Genomic DNA, 18,823 nt, shown 5'->3' on the forward strand with positions numbered 1-18,823 from the left:
ACCCCAGCAGGGCAGGAGACACCTTCCCCTTTCCATGAATCACACCGCTTATTCCACGGTGACACTGTGACAGTCCAAGATCAGCCTGTGTGACTAAAATAATGGAGGCGTCAGACCAATTAGTGTCACTAGACCTGGGTAAGGAGGGGGAGGGAGAGACAGGTTTGCTGACCCCTGGCCGTGCTGATGGTGCCTCCCTTTCCACTCAGGGTGTTCTTCACCAGTTCCCTCACACTGGTGCTGCCCACCCCCCCAAAAAAAAACCTGCCTACACTTGGCTTCTTAGCCCTGGCCCCTGAGGGTACCTCCTTGATGTGTCACAGCCCTTAGCTCCCTGGGACAACTCCTTTCCTTGTTGCTTTACTTATTTAATTGGTTTAATCTCAGCAGCTCAAGCCCTTCGTTTTGGTCACCTATTCTGCTCTGCCTTGCTCTAGCCTCCTGCTCCCTAACTTCTTCCCCAGCTGGACCAGGAGTGGAGTTGGGGGGCATGTTCAGGGGCAGTGGGTGATGTCTGTGTTTGCAGCTCCCGCCTCCCTGCCGTCCTCCCTCGTACTCTGTTCCCTCCCTACCGCCTCTCACTGCAAACCCCGCCTGATTTACTGGCCACTGTCACCATAAGTCTGTCTGGTCATTACCATGGCTCTTGCTGCCCACTTGCTCTCTGTGAGGCCTCACCAGCCCTGCCTGCCTCTCGAAGATGGATTAACTCCGTGCTCCCCTGGGACCTCCTCATGGCCACTTCAAGTCCCCAAGTTGCCCTTCACTGCACAGGCTGCATTTTTTCTGCCATAATTACAGGCAGTAGCTCTGACTGCAGGGCAAGGCAGTGTGCGTGGTGGGATGGCAGGTGGTGTACTGTCTGCCTGCAGCCCCAGTAGCACCCAGGCCCTGGAAGTGGCTCCTGGCATAGTTGTGGCTTAGAAAGTGCTTCCCGCTGTTTCCCTCCTTATCTGCTGTTTAAGTAGGAGCTCAGCTTCGCAGCACCCCTCCTCCCTTTCTTCTGAGTTCTAAGCCAATAGCTTTCCCTTGAACATCTCTTCTTCCTTGATTCCCACGTGCTTCCCCGGCCGCCCCCAGCCACAGTCAGACCATGACATTTACTTAGCTGTCAGAAGCAGCCTGGTGCTCTTTATTGCCTCTCCCTTGGGCTCAGGGAGGAGCCAGCACAATGTCTTTCTGGAGACCCAGGCCCCATAGCAGGCCAGGGAGGCAAGAGGGGCTGGGCCAGGCCTCGTTCCCAAAGGCTGGGCAGATGCAAAACCGCATTCGAGCGTCTGGGTCGGGGAGAAGTGCTCCTAGCACCTTGGTCCTCTTGAGGCTTGAAGGGCCTGCTTGTTCCTGACAAGAACCTGAGAGCTGCCTGCACTGGCTGTGGGGAATCCCAGGCTCACATGGTCCAGCAGACGTAGACGAGGGTCAGGAGGATGAAGATGGCCACAGAGAGCAGCATGTTCTTCCGGTTCTCTTGCCGAAGCAACTTTAGCTCTCTCTCTGGGAGGAAAAAGGTGGTGGGTGGGAGAGGTAGTTTGGACCCCTCTCGTCTGCCTCTGCCTCTGCCTCCCCATCTCTCGTCAACAAATGGGTGCACACACACTGCTGAGGGCAGATGTGTCCCATCCCAGCCACTTCCTTCCTTATCCACAAAAATGACCTGTCCTTGATCTGCCCACATCCTCACGTCTTTGGTTACAGATCCTGGCCTAATAACGTCCCAGCCATTTCTCTTCAAGTGCAGTTTAGGTTGAGGACGGAATGTGTGAAGTGTCACTAAAAAGGATGCATCTGAAAGCCAAGGTAGGAGGTGCCATGGGATCACCAGCTGATCCTCTCTGTGGTACTCATCCTTCCAGGGGTCTCATCTGGCCAACTAGATCTGAGGGCAGGGGCCTTCTTGGGCCTGACAATAGGGCAGGGGCAGGGTGGGGCCACACCATCGGTGCTTCCGTTCCACAGAGGTTCCCTGAGCACCCCTTGCCCCTGCTGGGTGCCCAGCTAAGCCAGGAGCTAGGGATGCTGAGAGGAGGCAGCTTGTGCCCACAAGACACTGTCTTGGCTCTAGGGGAAGTCAGTCCTGTTATTCTGCTGCCATGTGTATATCTGGTCATCCCCTCCATGTGACACACAGGCGGCGGATACTTTGTTAGGGCTAAATTGAGTGGCAGTGCTGCGACTCTATAAAAATTGCTGGCCTTGAGAACCGATGTCTCAGCCCTACCTGGATGAGGGCAGGGGATGGAGACACCTGCAAACCAGCTCTGGGCAGGCCAGTTCCAGCCTGGGGCCAGGATACCCCCTGGTCCAGCCAAGTTTAATTACAGGGGCATGTAATTAATGTGTGTTATATGTGTGTGTGCTCAGTGCTTAAAGTGTTGTTTCAGGAAGCTCCTTCTGGAAGGTTCCCTGCTATCTGGGCTATTTTGGGGCCGATTCTTGTCCCCCAAGAGGGAGAATAGAAGGGACAAGTCTGAGGAGCCTCCTACAGACTGTTTTCCTCCCTGGCTTCTGGGGGCCAGGCCTGCAAGGCAGCGAGTGCCGGGCAGCTACCCCCATCCCTCTAGCCTCGTTCCCCGCCTGGGCTCTACCTGGCTCTGCCCCCAGCACCCAGAAGGTGGCAGCATTGCTCCACCCACAGGAGCCCTTCCGTGCCCTGGTGGAGGCTCATCTTCCTTCACCAGGCCCCACTCCCTTCACAGGGTTTTCAGTGGGAGGGAGTGGAAGGCTGGGAGGGGAGAAGGAGGCTGAGTGGATGTAAGTCTCTGGACCTGGATGCAAAAAGGGAGAAGAGGGTCCTGTACATAGGCCACCTCTCTCCTTCCCTTAGAACAAAGGAACAAACTCGCTCTCCTCCCAGGCTGGGGATGCCTCCAAGGCAGCTGGGCCTGCAGAGGATTCCTGCAGCCTCCTGGGAGCTGGCTCCCTCCAAAGAGCCCCCTTGCTTCCTGCCACCTCGTCAGGCTCCCTGGGCCGTCTGACCTCTCCAACTCTGGGGACTAGAGGTTGGGACTGGTAAGGGAAATTTCTTACCATAGTTGGAGGCTTTGCTCATCAGGCTGTTTTTCTCCTTCTCCAGAGACCTCCTGTGAGGGGGAAAGGAATTTTATAGCTCAAGCCCTTTCCTCCTTCCCACCTAAGGAGCAGCCAGCACACCTGGCTGGACAAGGGGGACAAGGGCTTAGGTCTCCAGTAGCAGGTAGGGGAGCAGGAAGGTGGAGACTTGCCTTAGAGACAACAAAGCACAATAGTGTGTGAGTGCCTCAGAACTGGGGGGCAGGTGAACACCAAGGCCCAAGCCAGTGAATACCCCAGGGTTCTGGTGAAAAGAGGTGTGGGAAATACTTGGGCAGAATATGTGGGGCAGGGTGGGAGAGAGGCTTCCTGAGATGGAAGCTCAGCAGCCAGGGCTCCAGACCCTCGGCCTCAAGTCTAGCTCACTTTGGGACCCCAGGATAGATGAGGGGCAGAGATAGGGCAAGGTGGGGTAGCGGGGCAGAAGTACTACCTGGCCTCTGGGCTCAGCTCTGCCTGGTGGAGCCTGTCGTCCACGGCCTCCAGGTCCCTCCGACACTGGGAAAGCTTCTTCTCCAGGCCATCGATCTGAAACACAGCACACCGAGAAGGCAGCACTCATTCAGCTTCCAAAACACTGGGGTTGGAGGAGGGAGCAGGTTCCCTCCCCTCAAGGCCCACAGGAATTTTTGTGGGCAGGGGGCCCAGGCACCTTTTCCCTAGAGCATCTATTTTGCTGTCCTTTACCCTCCACCCTACCCCACCCCCGTGGTTCAGCTCTGGGCTGCACAGGGCAGCAAGCAGCCTGAGCCCTTCCTAAACCAGGGCTGTCCCCTGCTCCTTGTCCACTTCCACCCTGCTGGGGGGTGAGGGAAACTCACAGCCGCCCTGACTCTCTAGGCCACATGTGGGTGGGGTGGACTGGGACTAGCCCTGCAGTCAACTCTGACTCCCCAGCACGAAGCCCCAGGTGGGCCCTCAACAGTAGCACCCAGAGCTCTGAGTGCACACCTGCCTCCTGCGGGCTTCTCTTGCAGTGAAACAAGGTGGTATGAGGCCCCGGGCTTCTAAGCACACACATGAGGGGCGGAGGATTAGGAATCTAGGGGCCAGAAAGCGTGGGCATTTTTTTCATTGACACACTTCATCTTGGTATTTTTCCCATGAGAATCAATAAAAATTACTGTGTGGAAAAAAAAATGCAGCTCGTAAACACTTCACTTCTCTTTCTGAGTTGGTTCTTGTGTAAAAACACTGCCCATCATTGACACAGATGTAACTTGGGTGGCAAAACAGCTATGCTCCTGAAAGGTTGGTCGAAAAAGGTAGTTTTCCCATTTGTTTTGACTATAATTTCAGATGTGTTCTTGGGAAGTAATCTGGGTTGTGGAGACATATTTTATAAAATACTGGACTAAGTGGTTCAAGCCTGGTTCTGCCATTGTGCATTTGGCTGTGAAAACCCATCTCTCCCTGTTCATGTGTCTCTGACTCAGTTTCTAGTTGTCTGTCTAATTGGCCACCTCTCTGGGCCTGAGCCTGCTCCTTGTTCTTTTCTGCCCTGCTGGTGGGAGCCTAGAGTAGGTTGGGGAAGGTTCAGAGGGCCCTGTGTCCCTCGGCAGCTGACTGAATGGTGCCTTGGGTCCCTGTAATGCCTGCTTTTCCATCTCTGACTTCACTTATTCCCACCATATCCCTGGGAGGGATAGGAAGTATGACCTCCACTTCACAAAGGGGAGAATAGGATCCCCAAATGGAATAACTTTTTTGAGGAGTCAGAGTGAAGCACCCTCTCCTTATCTGTCTCCTTTCCTTTGTGGAGTGACCCCTGCAGAGAAGGTAATCTATGGCTGCATTGACTCAGGAAGGCAGGAAGGTGAGGATTCAGAACCTGGGCTCCTGCAGGCTGGGCCCCAGGAGAGTTGAATTCTAAGTGGCCTTCTTGCTGCCCGCTGCCCCTCTCCCCAGCCAGCACCCAACTCGACCACTTCTGGGTCAGCCACTTTCTCTTCCCCACACACAGCCCAGATGACACACCATCCACCCCCTTCCTTGCAGCCGCAGCCCTCTGCCAGTTCCAGATCCTCAAGCAGGGCCCTGTGGGAGGGAGCAACTGCAAAACCTTGAGTTAATTGCCTGGTTAATTGTGTCATTTCCCTGCTAATGGGCACCAAAGGGAGGGCCGTCCTGGGAAACAGCCCCAGTCAGGAGATGGGGTCTGTGCCTGGGGAGGCTGAAGGCCTTCCTGGAAGCTGCACTGTGGGGAAATGAACATGGACAGCCAGGTTCAGGGAAGAGGAATGGTCTGATGGCGATGGCCAGTGGAGCTGGGAAGAGTAGGGACTTCAGGACCCACACGGCACTCCCCAACACACACCGCCCAGCCCCACAGGACCCTGATGCATGCTGCTTCCGTGATGGTGAAACAATCAGGGCACCAAATTCCACACTGAGTCCTGAACAAAGCTTACTTCTCGAAGCTCTACCTCTTCCATGAGGCCTTCAGTGCTGCCCTTGGCTGGAGGGGTACTGTCCTCCCTCCCCTGACAAATTAATCCATCCTCTCATGAGACTGAGCATACTCTTACATTCTTCACTTGTGTGTGTCCAAACCTTATCTTCCCCAAAGTCCAGGAGCCCCTAGGGCAGATGATGTAAACTGGCAGCCCCCTGGTCATGTCTGGTCCACAGGTTGGGCCATTACACATGTGACCTGCCTGGCCCCTGAGGATGCATGAGTCTGTAGCTCCTGTCCTAGAGGGCAAGGGGACCATCTGTCTCTGTGCCCACAAGGCTGGGCCCACAGCGGTCTTCGTAGCTGTGGAGGAATGAGTGGGGCCAAGGAACTAGGGACAGATGGTTTAGGCCTCATGTAGCAACTGGAGTCTGAAATCCTCCCCTCATGCCCACAGAAGCTAGAAGAAACAACTATACATGCACATAGATCATGCACTTTGCAGATGACCCAATGCAAATTTTAGTCCTAGGTTAGATTTCTGCCTGCCACCCCTTAGGCCAGTCCTTGCTTTGCACGTCATTCTAAGGAAGGAGTAGGTTGGGGATTTTCATCCCTAAATACCTCTGAAAGGCTGCCAGCTGCCTAAATAAGTGGTATTGGCCCAGAGCAAGGCCAGGAACTCATGCTAAGCAAAATCTTAGAACTGAGGTTGGCAAACCACAAGTGGCCACACCAATCTGCCAGCATGCTCTGGGTAGGGCCTGCGGAGCTAGCAGCCAGAGGCCTTTATCTGAACAAGCCCGATTTATCCTCAGTTCCACTGAATATCCCCACTTTCATTTACCACTTTTTAATGAGGCTTAAATGGGCGAACACAAATCAAGGTTTTAGGAACTCAAGTTCTAACCTCCCTCTATGAATATTTATGTCCTGCTGACAGCTCTCTGATTCCCTTCTAAATAGCAAGTTCCCCTTCTTTATCACCCAGCTGCTTGATGTGGGCCAAGTGAGAGGAGGCTGAGAGTAGCAGAAGGCTCTTGCATTTGTAGACCACAAACGCACCCTCAGGTGACCCACTGGGTCCCCAGCTGGCCCTGGTTCTGGAAGCTGGCAGTCACACACCCTGCAGCACTTGCTAAAGCAGAAGTCGGCTCTCAGGCAGCTGTAATAATGGGTGCAGACTCTGGGTGACCTCCTGGCTGCAGAGAAGGCAGGGAGGGAGGGGCAGGACAACTGCATCCTTTAGTTACGACTGGGGTCAGGAGTGGAGCGTGCCCAACAAGACAGCACCAGGAAGAGGAGAGAGATCCTGGAAAGAGGGCCTCCAAAGAGGTCTCTAGTTGGATTTTCAGTCAACTCTCAGCTACATGTATGTGGGTTATGCACTTTGCAGATTAGCCAATGCAGATCTGTAGTCCTTGGTTAGCTTTCTCCCTGCCAACAGGCTGAAGGCAACAGAGGACTGGCAGGGACAAGATAGCTAGGATTGGACAGAACAAGAACACAAAATGTCAGATCCTAGTGCAAGGGTCAGAGCTGGGCAAGTAGTTGGGAGCCTGAAGTGCTGGAAGCCTGGAATCAGGGCTCCATGTCCTGGTAAAGAGCATGGGCTCTAAGCAGATGCCTTGGCTCTGCCACTTACTGCCGTATGACTGGGCGAGTCACTTAATTCTGTGCCTGTTTCCTCAGGTGTAAAACAATAATGTTTCATGTCTCAAAGAGTTCTGAGGGTAATATGAGGCAATACACGTAAGGTGTTTAGAATAGTGCCTAACGTAGTAAAAGCTCAATAAAAGTGTTTTCTGTCATTATCACAGCGTGGTTTTCGCTGGAACTTTGGGGGAGTAAAAAGAAAACCAAGTTAATTTGTGGCAAGAGTAAGGAAGAGAGAAGTGGAGGTGTAAGATGGAGTGAACTTTCCATTGGTTACTGGCCGGCAGCAGGAAGGGGAGCCCCTGTGGCTTGGATTTGGGCCAGTCATCTGAGACTATGTTGGGCTTCAGCAGTGAGGGGCCCCCAGGGTAGACCATCAGAACAGCAACACCTCCGCGGGCCAGATAGTCCAGCTGTGCCTGGGAACCTCATGATCTTGCCTCGGGGGAGGAAGCTGGGGTGGATGAGAGGGCTAGAGCGGTGTCCAAAGGTAGAAGAGACTCAGGTGTGACCTGGGCACCGTGGGCATCTGAGGAGATGTGAATGGCAGGTGGAGCCTGGCGGCAGGAGTCGGGGTTCACCCCCCACCATGGCCCAAGGGGCCTAGCATCCAGCTAAACTGGGGGCTGGAACGCGAAGCCCGGAAACTAGGCAAAAGAGGTCCCATCAAAGGGATTGGACCGACCCAGTGGGTAAGGAAGGCTACACTCCAGAGGCTATGGAGGTTCCCAGGACTCCTGCCAGACAGGCTGGAGAGGGGTCTGGCAGGAAGAGCCATGGCAGGCCGAGGACTGGCTCAGGTGCTGGACTTGCCTGGAGCTGGAGGGGCAGCCCTGCCTGCTGCAGCTGCCATAGGCAAAGCGGAAAATGGCCACAGTGGTCTCATTCAGGCCCGCTATGGGGGCAGAGAGACAGATCCACTCCCCCACGCACCGATGCACAATAACATTCAGGAGTGTCCATGCAAACATTTATATTCAGAAAACCAAGTGTCAGAGCACAGACAGGCCAGCAGGTGAAGCAGGGCTTTGGGCTGGAGGGGTAGCAGAGGGGACACCAGGAAATAAGAAAGGATGGTGGTGTGAGTTCCTCACAAGTCAGTAAACTCCTTCGGGGCGGCACTCCCAGAGCTGCAGCCCTGGCAGGTGCTGTGTAAGCCCGTGTGGGCAGTTCAAGGGACCGGAAAGTGCAAGGTGTCCTTGTGGGAACATGTTCTTGGTCCAGAGGCCAGCAGCTGGGCTAAAAGTGCCCATGGGGCTGCAGGGGAGAAGCGAGGGAGGAGGAAAAGGGAGAAAAAAGAGGCGCAGGAGGTGGCCATGGTGGAAGCAGCATCCTCCAGTCCCTTAAGTGGAAGGGAGTCGCAGGTCCACAGGGGGAGGCCTGGAAGCTGGGATCCAGTAAGTCTGCATTTCAACAACAATAACAAAAAGCCCGCTGCCCAGCAGGATGGAACCACTGCCTTTCATTATCCAAGCAAAACTGGGGGAATCGAGGCCTGGCAGGTGGCCTTCGAGTACTGGATAGAGAAGGCTCAGTGAGAAGATGAAGCATGGGGCCAAAGGTTCCTCCACAGAAGTGAGTGTCTCCTGCAGAACCTGAATCCAGCCAGGCAGTCAAGGCTGGCAGAGGCTGTGTTGTAGGCCTGAGAGGTGAGGACAAGGCCCCAGCCCCAGCAGAGTGGTACCATTGTGCTTGCTGGCAGGAGCCAAGGGCAGAAAGGGTTTCTTCATTCCCAGTCATCGGGGGCAAGTGCCCCTTCCACACAGATGCAACTCTGAGCCAGGTGCTCAGTGGGGCTGGGAGAAGAGTGTGTGTGTTGATGGGTGGGTGGGGGGTGGAGGGGGATGCTCAGCTGCCAGCTCAGCAGTCCCAAGCAGCTAAGGAAAATCCCCTCTGCCACCTGACTTGGGGAATAACACCTTATTCTCAGAGCTTTAGGGAAATCTCCCTGAGGTCCTATACACCATAAAACCACTGTGTTAAAAGAAACTGTAAAATTCATCTGAAATCCCCGTGAGACAACTTTTCAGGAGTGTGGAGTCTCTGGGAATCAAAGCCCCGAATGAGGCCTCTTCAGGGGCAGGGCACCTGTCTCCAGCTCCTGCAGGACAACTGCCCCAGCCAGCGCACTGGTCAGGCCAGGCCCACAGGGGGTGCAGCTCCAGGGTCTGGCTGCCGCTGGGGGCCTCACAGCAGCTTTTATCCTGCTGACAAGCACAAGCCATAGGCTGTCCTCCCATGGAAGGTGGCTGAATGGCACTCCCACAGAGCTCCCCGCCCACCTCCTAAGGAGCCACTGTCTAGGGCCAGACCTTCTGCTGGGAAAGGACAGAAGACACCCTCAGCCCTTGGCTGTGGGCCATGCCAGCCACTCTGCTTTCTGCCTTAGGCAGCCAGTCTCTGTCTTGCCTGCCTTGCTTTCAGAAGCTGCTGGAATAGGTGGCGTCAGGGGTCAGGCCATGGTCGTGGGGCACACTCTGCACCTCCCGTCAGGCCCTTGCTGGGCACTGAGACCTATTAAAGAGCATGGTGTGAGGGTACCTGAGCTGAACGGAGCCTCAGCTATCATTCTGGGTGACACAGCATGAGTTAAAGCAGTGTCTAGAAGCCAAAAGTCCACACAGAACTAAACAACAGCAATAACAGCAGTAGCCAACACTTCTGTAGCATGCACTGCGTGCCAGGCGCTGTTCCAGCGCTTTGCATGTACTAACTCATAATGCTCACAATAACCCGATGAGCTGGGTAGTAGTATTAGTATCCACATTTTATAGAGGAGACGGGCACATAGAGATGAGGTAACTTGTCCAGGGTCTCAGCCGGTAAGCAGGGAAGCCAGACGGTCTGGGTCTTGCTCTTAACCATCACTCCAGACCAAGAAAGCAGAGAACCACCAACTCCGAGTCACTCCTAGCTCCTGGGCACAACCTCTGCACTTATACCCTGGGTTAGGCAGTTTGTGGGCAGCCTTTGTATGTTATCTAATGTTTAATCAACCCTGTAAGATAGGTAGGGACTGTCCCCAGGTTACTGAGAAGCACACTCCAGATACAGAAATTTTAAGCAACTTGCCCCAGGTTGTGTTTTGGGAAGTGGCAGAACTGGGGTCTGAATCTGGGTTTTTCTGCCTCAAAGCTTATGTTCTTTCCACCACTTCAAGCTCTTTTTCCAAAATCACTCATGAAAACATTGATAACGAAGAGTTCAGTGGAACAATGACATTTCCACATACCAGTCAGAGGCCATCTATGCTTGTTGATATGGTTTCAATAGATTCTCTACTCTGAATAATCTTGTATGAGGGCTTTGCTTGGTCTCTGTCCACATAATAGATACTCTCTGTGAGGGAAGAACTTGATTGAAATCTGTTTGCGTTGAGACGAAGGAGACAGGAGCCCAGCGTCTCTCCTCACGAAGCAGCAATCACCATCCAACTCCCCTCTTTCCCAGCATCCCAGGTGCACTTCCCCAATCACTTAAACTGCCAAGGCACCCCCCAAAATTCACACAAAAACAACCAGTTGCCAGGAGAAAAAGTGGGCTAGTTGGGCATGATAAATCCTCCTTCCCCCAGTGGGTAGCAAAGCATTCCTTTTCACTTGCTAATTCACCATGTGGAGATTGGGGTCAGCTGTTTCATCTCCAGCCCCAGCAGCCTGGGAACTGGATTTCTGGAAAGCCACTCATTTTCACACGTAGGGGGAGGCCCCAGGACATGCATTACAATGGGTAAGTAGCCAAAACCCTGCCCAGATGGTCTCCAGCAAACAGAGATTAGGGCTTTCCATCTGGGGCCTACAGGCGACACAGCCAGTGTGTTACAGGCGTTGATTATCCAGGTGACTAGCCTCAAACCCCGAAAGGCTGATCACCCTGACACCCCTTAGGGGTGTTTTTTAGTGGAGGAGGCTCATAGGGATCTGTGGGGGCAGAACACAAATCTGTGCCCATGGCCCCAGATTATCAGGCCCAGTGAGCAGTTTCTCTCCCAGGTTGAGCAGATGAAGACAGTAAACCCCTTCAGTTTTTATTTAGCCAGTGAACAATTTTCAGGAAGAGCAGAAAGAGCCAAGAGGCTGTCACTTCTATGGAGACTCAGCCCCTTCTTCCCCAGGTTAGAATTCACGGGCCCAGCTGAAGCCCACGCAGCTCCAAGCCCTTCCTTCAGGCATGTTGATATGAGGCTGAGTGGCCCTCAAAGTACAGCCCCCGTCAGGCCTCGCCTGAAGCCTTCAGCTGTCTCTGGGCCAGAACGTTGTTTAGGGTTCGTTTTCTCTTCTTTCCTCCGATATATATTTTTTGATAAATTAGCAAAAGCTTCTTCACTGCTGAAAGGCTCAAAGCACTTTTCAAGAACTGGCATCTACTCCATGCCTTATGAATTCATTAAGATGCTGGCAAACAGCCAATCCACACATGCTGCCATCCAGCCGTGTTAGGTAATGAGGTTTTGGTCTCCTGACCCCCATCAGGCAGAGCAGAGCCAGATGCAGGCTGCCGAGAAAAATCACCTGCCCAATGGCGACCTGTCGCTTGTGCCTGGCAGCAGGTGAGGCTCATTTAAGGGTCAGTGGCCCCTGAACAGTCTCCAGGCGCAGTGAGCCTTCCTCCTAGCCCCTGGCCATGTGGCTCCCCAGCTAGGCGGCATCCAACTGCCTGCTTCACTGTGGCCTCCTAACTTCTGACCACAGGACCCCTCAACTTGGCCCAGATGTCAGAGTCGAGGGTTCAACTGCCTCCTCCTGCTACTCAAGCCAATTTGGCAAATATTTATTGACTGTGCACTAAGCTGCTTCTGTCCTTATGTTAGAAGATCGGTAGCTTCCCCCAAACATGAGCACAGCGTGTTCCAGAACCGAGGCTGCCTTCACCCATACTTAATGAGTGCTTCTGCCCCTCCCTGCCCTCATGGAGCTGACAGTCTAGTGGCTGAAATAACTATAAGTGTCCAGTCCCCTTTCCTCCTGGTGCTCATCCTGGCCTAGTCCATTTTCTCCCCTCAACTTACTACCTCTCCCTAGTCATCACTGACCCTGGCCTCTTTTTCTGGCAAGGGTTCCAGTGAATTTTAAACAACTTCCTTTAGCTTTTTTTTCCTTATAGCAGATACTGTTGGTTGGCCAAGCCAACATTGATTCCCAACCCCTTCTCCTCTGGCCAATGAGATGTTCTAGAAGTCAAGAGGGAGACTCCTAGGAAGGCTTTTGCTTTCCTGATACAAGGGGCCAACAGTTTTGCTGTTCCTTTCCCCTTCTTCCTGCCTTAATGTTAGATATGATGACTGGAGCTGTAGCAGCCATCTTGTGACTGTGAGGGAATGGCTAAGAATGTAGAAATACCTGCCCTGACATAGCTGAGCTGTTGAACCAATCCGGTAGCCACCCACCTCCAAATTTCTTGTTATGAGAAAAAAAATCACTGGGGTAAGTTTTCTGTACCTGTAGCTTAAAGCTTTCCAAACAGATAGATTTTTTGTACTAGGGACCAGATCCAACCAAGTTTTCCCCTTCAAGATATCAGCTAAGATACTTCATATCTGTTAACTTAAGACCAGCTGGCTGTTGCAATACCTAAAGACACACAGGTTTACCGGTCTAGCTATGAAAGAAAAGTGCAATGACCAAGTAAAAGTTCATTACTGTCAGAGATTTTAAAATATAAATAGGTTTTACATCAGCCAGAATCTTCCTATCAGTTTAGACCGAGATACAACCTCTCCCTCCTCCCACATGGCATTAAAATCAGTACCAGGGCTGGCATTTTCTCACCTGACTATAATTCTCTCTTGTTATTCAGAATAAACTCTCAGAAGCTAAAACTCAGCCATTTTTCCAACTCTGAGATCTCAGAAGTTACCAAATGAGTTGGATAAAAAGGCCTTGAGAAGAGCCATGAGTTGGGGAGAGGGTCCTAAAGGTGCCTTGGTTGTCCCGGGAGGTGACTGCCCAGTACAGCTGGCCCGAGCCGGCCCAGCAGGGTGAGTGCCGTCTGCTCGGTAAGTGCTTTATTACAAACGGAGACTGCACAGGTGCTGAGATCACTCACTTGCGGGGTTTTTATTGCACTCATCAGATTAACAAACATTTTTGATTAAATCACCACTTCATTGGCTCTGAGCACATGACTTTTAATAAGAGGACAATATCTACTGCTACTGAGCGGCAGCACACATTCAATACTCAGACCCGCTGGGGGCGATGGAGAAGCAAGGTGGGAAGACGCCAGATGCCAGTCTTTTTCTAAGGAACACACACAGTTATAGATCTCAAACCCAAGACTATCCAAACAAAAAGTAATGCTAGAGACCAAGATGGCAAATGTAAAGCTCTAGATAGGCATATACAGGGTAACGCACCAGGTGAACCTGACCTGTGTAAGGCACTAGGAGAGTACATACCCTTCCAAATTAAAAAACAAAACAGTTGCTGTCAACTCCAACTCCAATGACCCCATGTGTGTCAGAGTTGACTATGCTCCATAGGGTTTTCAATGGCTGATTTTCAGAGGTAGATCACCAAGCTTTTCTTCTGAGGCGCCTCTGGATGAAGTAAACCCCCAACCTTTCGGTTAGCAGCTGAGCATGTTTGCACCACTCAGGGACTCCTCCAAATTCAAAACACTTTAAAAAAAAGTGTCAGCCAAACAAAAGGCATCTGTGATTTGTATTAGGACAATAGGCAGTGAGTTTGTAACCCTTGATAACTTTCAAGTCCTTCATGTTACAGATGAGAAAACAAAAGCCCAGACAAGAGGGTTGATTAAGCCACAGTAGAAGGATGCAAATGAATTACACAGGCAAATGGTTAAGTGTTTCACTGCTAATCAAAAGATTGGAGGTTTGAGTCCACCCAGAGGTACTGTGGAAAAAAGGCCTGGCAATCTACTTCCAAAAAAGCAGCCATTGAAAACCCTATAGAGCATGGTTCTATTCTGACACACATGGGGTCACCATGGCAACTGGTTACTAATAAGAAGGAACTACCATTTATTGATTACCCACAATGTGCTGAGCACGTGCCAGGCACTGTACACATACTTATTTAATCCTCACAACCACAGTGTGAGGTAGGTTGGGACCTGTGGTGGAGACTGCTGGCTGTCCCCTAAAACACACTAGCCCCTTCTTCCACAGTAATCGAGCTGTAGCTGGGTACATGGCCTCCTAGCTGATGAATGCATTTCCCAGCCCTCCTTGTAGTCAGGTGAGGCCACAAGTCTTAGTTCCTGCCAATGGAAAGTGTGGACTCCTGGCCCAGGGTCCTTAAGACAGTGCGTATGCTTCTCCACTCTCTCTCTTGCCATGCCAGTGGACACATCTATGGGGTGTGACCTGGTTTCAGTCATGCAGGTGATAACAAGGCCCTGAGGGATGGCAGAGCCACAAGATGAAAGGAACCTGGCAAAGCCACCAGTGTCCTGGCACTCTAGACCAGGGGTGGGCACACTACAGTCTGCTAGCCAAATCCATTCCACCGCCTGTTTTTTGTAAATAAAGTTTTATTAGAACACAGCCACACCCATTTACTTACATATTGTCTATGGCTGCTTTTGTGCTAAGATGGCCTGAGTAGTTGCAACAGAGATCATATGCCTGCAAGGCTGAAATATTTACTGTCTGGCCCTTTACAAAGTTTATCGACCTTTGCTCTGGACTGTTAGAAAGAAATAACCTTCTTTGTTCTGGAAGCCACCAAATTCTGGCATCTTGTTGTTAGCTGCCATCGAGTCAGCCCTGACTCATGGCGACTCCATGTACAATGGAACAAAATTCTCTCCAGTCCTGTGCCATCCCCATGACTGGTTGTGGAACAAGTTCCACTGACAGATGGGTGGTGACTGTTCATGACGTGCACTGGCCAGGAATTGAACCTGAGTCTCCCATACGGAAGACAAGAATTCTACCACTGAACCACTCATGCCCTTATTTAAAAAAACAAACAAAAAAAAAAAACATTGCCGTCAAGTTAATTCCGACTCATGGTGACCCCATGTGTTACAGAGTAGAATTGCTCCAGAGGATTTTCTTGACTGTAATCTTTATGGAAGATCACCAGGCCTTTCTTCTGAAGCACAGCTGGGTTTGAACCACCAACCTTTAGGTTAGCAGCCGACTGCAAATCACTTGCAGCACCCAGGGACCTTCAATGCTCTATGGCAGCTCAAAAAAAAAAAAAAAGACCAGTTGCCGTGGAGTTGATTGTGACTTATAGTGAGCCCATGTGTTTCAGAGGAGAACGGTGCTCCACAGGGTTTTCAATGGCTGTGATCTTTCAGAAGTAGATTGTCAGACCTTTCTTCTGAGGCACCTCTGGGTGGATTCAAATCACCAATCTTTTGGTCAGTAGCTGAGCACTTCACCGTTTGCACCACCCAGGGACTCTTTATCCTACCCTAATACAGGTTATAAAGTTTATGCTCCCACTATGTAGTGCCATCTCATTATTCCATCCATTTTAGAAGGAGAATCACATTTCTATCAACCTTTTCTTCCACCAAGGACACGAATATCTCTCAAGGGGTGGTACTAAACCACCTGTATGGGAGTGTGCGGCTTGTTAGAAATGCACACCCAAATTCTACCAAATGTCAGAGCGGGAGGGGAGGTTCAACTCTATTCTTAACGAGTGCCACAAATGATTCTTATGCACTCTTAAGTTTGAGAACCACTTGAGTAGTAAGCCTCAAGCAGCAGCAGCAAGCCTGAAGAAGACAGGTGTTGCTGGGTGTAGTCAAGTTGAGTCCAACTCATAGCGACCCCACATAACAGAGTAGAACTGCCCCATAACGTTTTCTTGGCTGGAATCTTTACAGAAGCAGATCACCAGGTCCTTCTCCCGAGGAGCCGCTAGGTGGGTTCGAACACGCAAACCTTTTGGTTAGCAGCTGAGCATTTAACTGTTGTGCCACCGGGGCTCCTTCCAAGAAGACAGTAGCATGATTTTTATGTGTTCCTCTTGCAATCTCTAGGAGGGTGCTCTAAGGGAACTGTAACGTGGTGGAAAAAAGATGCACTGCCAGGCAGATTGTCTACGCTGGATTCTCAGCTCTGCCAGCTCCACTGCTTCACCCTGGGCTCCATTGGGACCTCAGTTTCCTCATTTGTAAAAGTGGGAGTCACATCTCTCCACCTCACAGGTTTGTAGTAAGGATTAACTAAGAACGCAAGTGAAAGTAGTTCCTCAATACGCAACAGTTTTCTTTTAAGCTCTTTGATAACATCACCATCCCAGAATTCTTTACAAGTTCCAAAAGGTTTCCAAAGTAAATTTCAAGCTACATGCTTCAGTCCCACTAGAGGAAAAACTTCTTATTTCAAGTGATATTTAAGCCACTGTTGTTGTGAGTTACCTACGAGTTGATTCCAACTCATGGGGGACCCCATGCGAGTGGAGTAGAACTGCTCCATAGGGTTTTCAAGGCTGTGATCTTTCGGAAGCAGATCGCCAGGTCTGTCTTCCAGGCACCCCAGGGTGGGTTCGAATTGCCAGCTAGTAACATACTAAACAGCATGGGCTCACTTACTTTTGGGGTCCCCCTCACCTGAGCCCCGCCCCTTTTGGTACTCTTAATTTTCATGTCCCCACTCAGATCCTCCTTATTTTTGTGTCCCCCACGGAACTCCATCACCTCTGTGTCCCTCCCCCTTTGGGGCTTCCCTTCACCTCGAAGTCTCTTCCCCTCTGGAGGCTCCCTCACCTCTGATGCCTCCGTCCCCCTCACCTCCGGATACCCCTTCCGGCCCTCTCACCCGTCGCTTCCCTCTCCCAATCCCGCGTCGCCTTCACTTCCTCCCCTTGAGCCCTCCTCCAACCTGCGGGTGACCTACCGACTATCCCTCAGAAGAACGATGAAGACGACTAATGATCTGGCTCAACCCCGCTTCCCCCTCACCTCTAGAGCGACGCCGAGATTATCCCGCTTCTTTTTAGTCATGTTACTTGCCGGAAACCTCCTGTCATCACTGGACGTGCCCACTACGTCGCACCACGCATGTGCAAATACTCGTGGTTCCCCCTCATTGGCCACCGGGGATATTGAGGGGCGCGGCCAGCTGGGAGCGGCCATGTTTATGAGGGGCAATCTCTAGTTGGAAGCCTCAGCCCTAGGAGTAGGAGAGGATAAGGTTGGCCTGGGAAGAACAATGGCCCACCCAGAGGTGCAGCTGTTCCCTTGCCTTCTCAGCTCAGGACCGATTTACGTGGCTGAAAGCCTTTTATTCACCCCATCTTCTCTTGTGCCCATCATCCTTTCTTTCTTTTTTTTTTTTTTTTAATTGTTACGCTTTAAGTGAAAGTTTACAGTTCAAGTTAGTCTTTCATACAAAAATTTATACATAAACCGCTATGTGACCCCAGCTGGTCTCCCTATACTGTGACAGCGCACTCCTCCTTTCCACTCCTGATTTCCGTGTCCATTTAAGCAGCTCCTGACCCTCTCTGCCTTCTCATCTCGCCTCCAGATAGAAGCTGCCCATTTAGTCTCATGTATCTATTTGAGCTAAGAAGCACACGCTTCACGAGTATCATTTTATGTCCCATAGTCGAGTCTAATCTTTGTCTGAAGAGCTGGCCTCAGGGAATGGTTTTAGTTTTGAGCTTAACAGAGAGTCCGGGGGCCATGTCTTCTGGGGTCCCTCTAGTCTCAATCAAACCATTAAGTCTGGTCTTTTTACTAGAATTTTAGTTCTGCACCCCACTTTTCTCTTGCTCTGTCAGGGACTCTATGTTGAGTTCCCTGTCAGAGCGGTCCTTGGTGGTAGCTGGGCACCATCTACTTCTTCTGGTCTCAGGCTGATGAAGTCTCTGGTTTATGTGATCCTTTATGACTCTTGGGCTAATATTTTCCTTGTGTCTTTGGTGTTCTTCATTCTCCTTTACTCCAGGTGGGTTGGGACCAACTGATGCATCTTAGGTGGCCACTCTCTAGCTTTTAAGACCCCAGACATCACTCACCACAGTGGGATGCAGAACATTTTCTTAATAAGCTTTGTTATGCCAATTGACCTAGAAGTCCCCTGAAACCATGGTCCCCAGACCCCTGCCCCTGCTACTCTGTCCTTTGAAGTGTTTGGTTGTATTCAGGAAACTTCTTAGCTTTGGTTTAGTCCAGTGGTGCTGACTTCCCCTGTAGTGTGTGTTGTCCTTGCCTTCATCTGATTCTTGTCCACTGTCTAGCTAGTGAATACCCCTTCTCTCCATCCCCACCCTCGTAACCATCAAAGAATGCTTTCTTCTGTGTTTAAACCTTTTCTTGAGTTCTTATAATAGTGGTCTTATACAATTATTGTCCTTCTGTGACTGACTAAATTCACTTAGCATAATGCCTTCCAGATTCCTCCATGTTATGAGATGATTCACAGATTCATCATTGTTCTTTATTGTTGTGTAGTATTCCATTGTGTGAATATACCATAACTTGTTTATCCATTCGTCCATTGATGGGCACCTAGGTTGTTTCTATCTTTTTGCTATCATAAACAGTGCTGCAATGAACATAGGTATGCATATATCTGTTCATGTGATGGCTCTTATTTCTCTAGGATATATTCCAAGGAGCGGGATTGCTGGATCGTATGGTACTTTTATTTCTAGCTTTTTAAGGAAATGCCACATTGATTTCCAAAGTGATTATACCATTTTACATTCCCACCAACAGTGTATAAGTGTTCCAGTCTCTCCACAACCTCTCCAGCATTTATTATTT

At 51.0% G+C, this 18,823-nt stretch overlaps 1 protein-coding gene across 1 annotated transcript; it reads right to left on the reverse strand.

The window, feature by feature from the left end:
* Positions 1-997: 997 nt before the first annotated feature.
* On the reverse strand, positions 998-17,194 carry CCDC167 (coiled-coil domain containing 167). The gene is made up of 4 exons (XM_004379420.2): positions 17,012-17,194; positions 3,503-3,597; positions 3,028-3,080; positions 998-1,494 (listed from the first exon to the last, which is right to left on the reverse strand). Exons 1-4 carry the CDS (start codon positions 17,183-17,185, stop codon positions 1,391-1,393), a joined length of 426 nt encoding a protein of 141 aa, XP_004379477.2. The 5' UTR covers positions 17,186-17,194; the 3' UTR covers positions 998-1,390.
* Positions 17,195-18,823: the final 1,629 nt, after the last annotated feature.

Source organism: Trichechus manatus, unplaced genomic scaffold (assembly GCF_000243295.1).
Source record: "Trichechus manatus latirostris isolate Lorelei unplaced genomic scaffold, TriManLat1.0 scaffold00065, whole genome shotgun sequence".
NCBI classification, from domain to species: domain Eukaryota; kingdom Metazoa; phylum Chordata; class Mammalia; order Sirenia; family Trichechidae; genus Trichechus; species Trichechus manatus.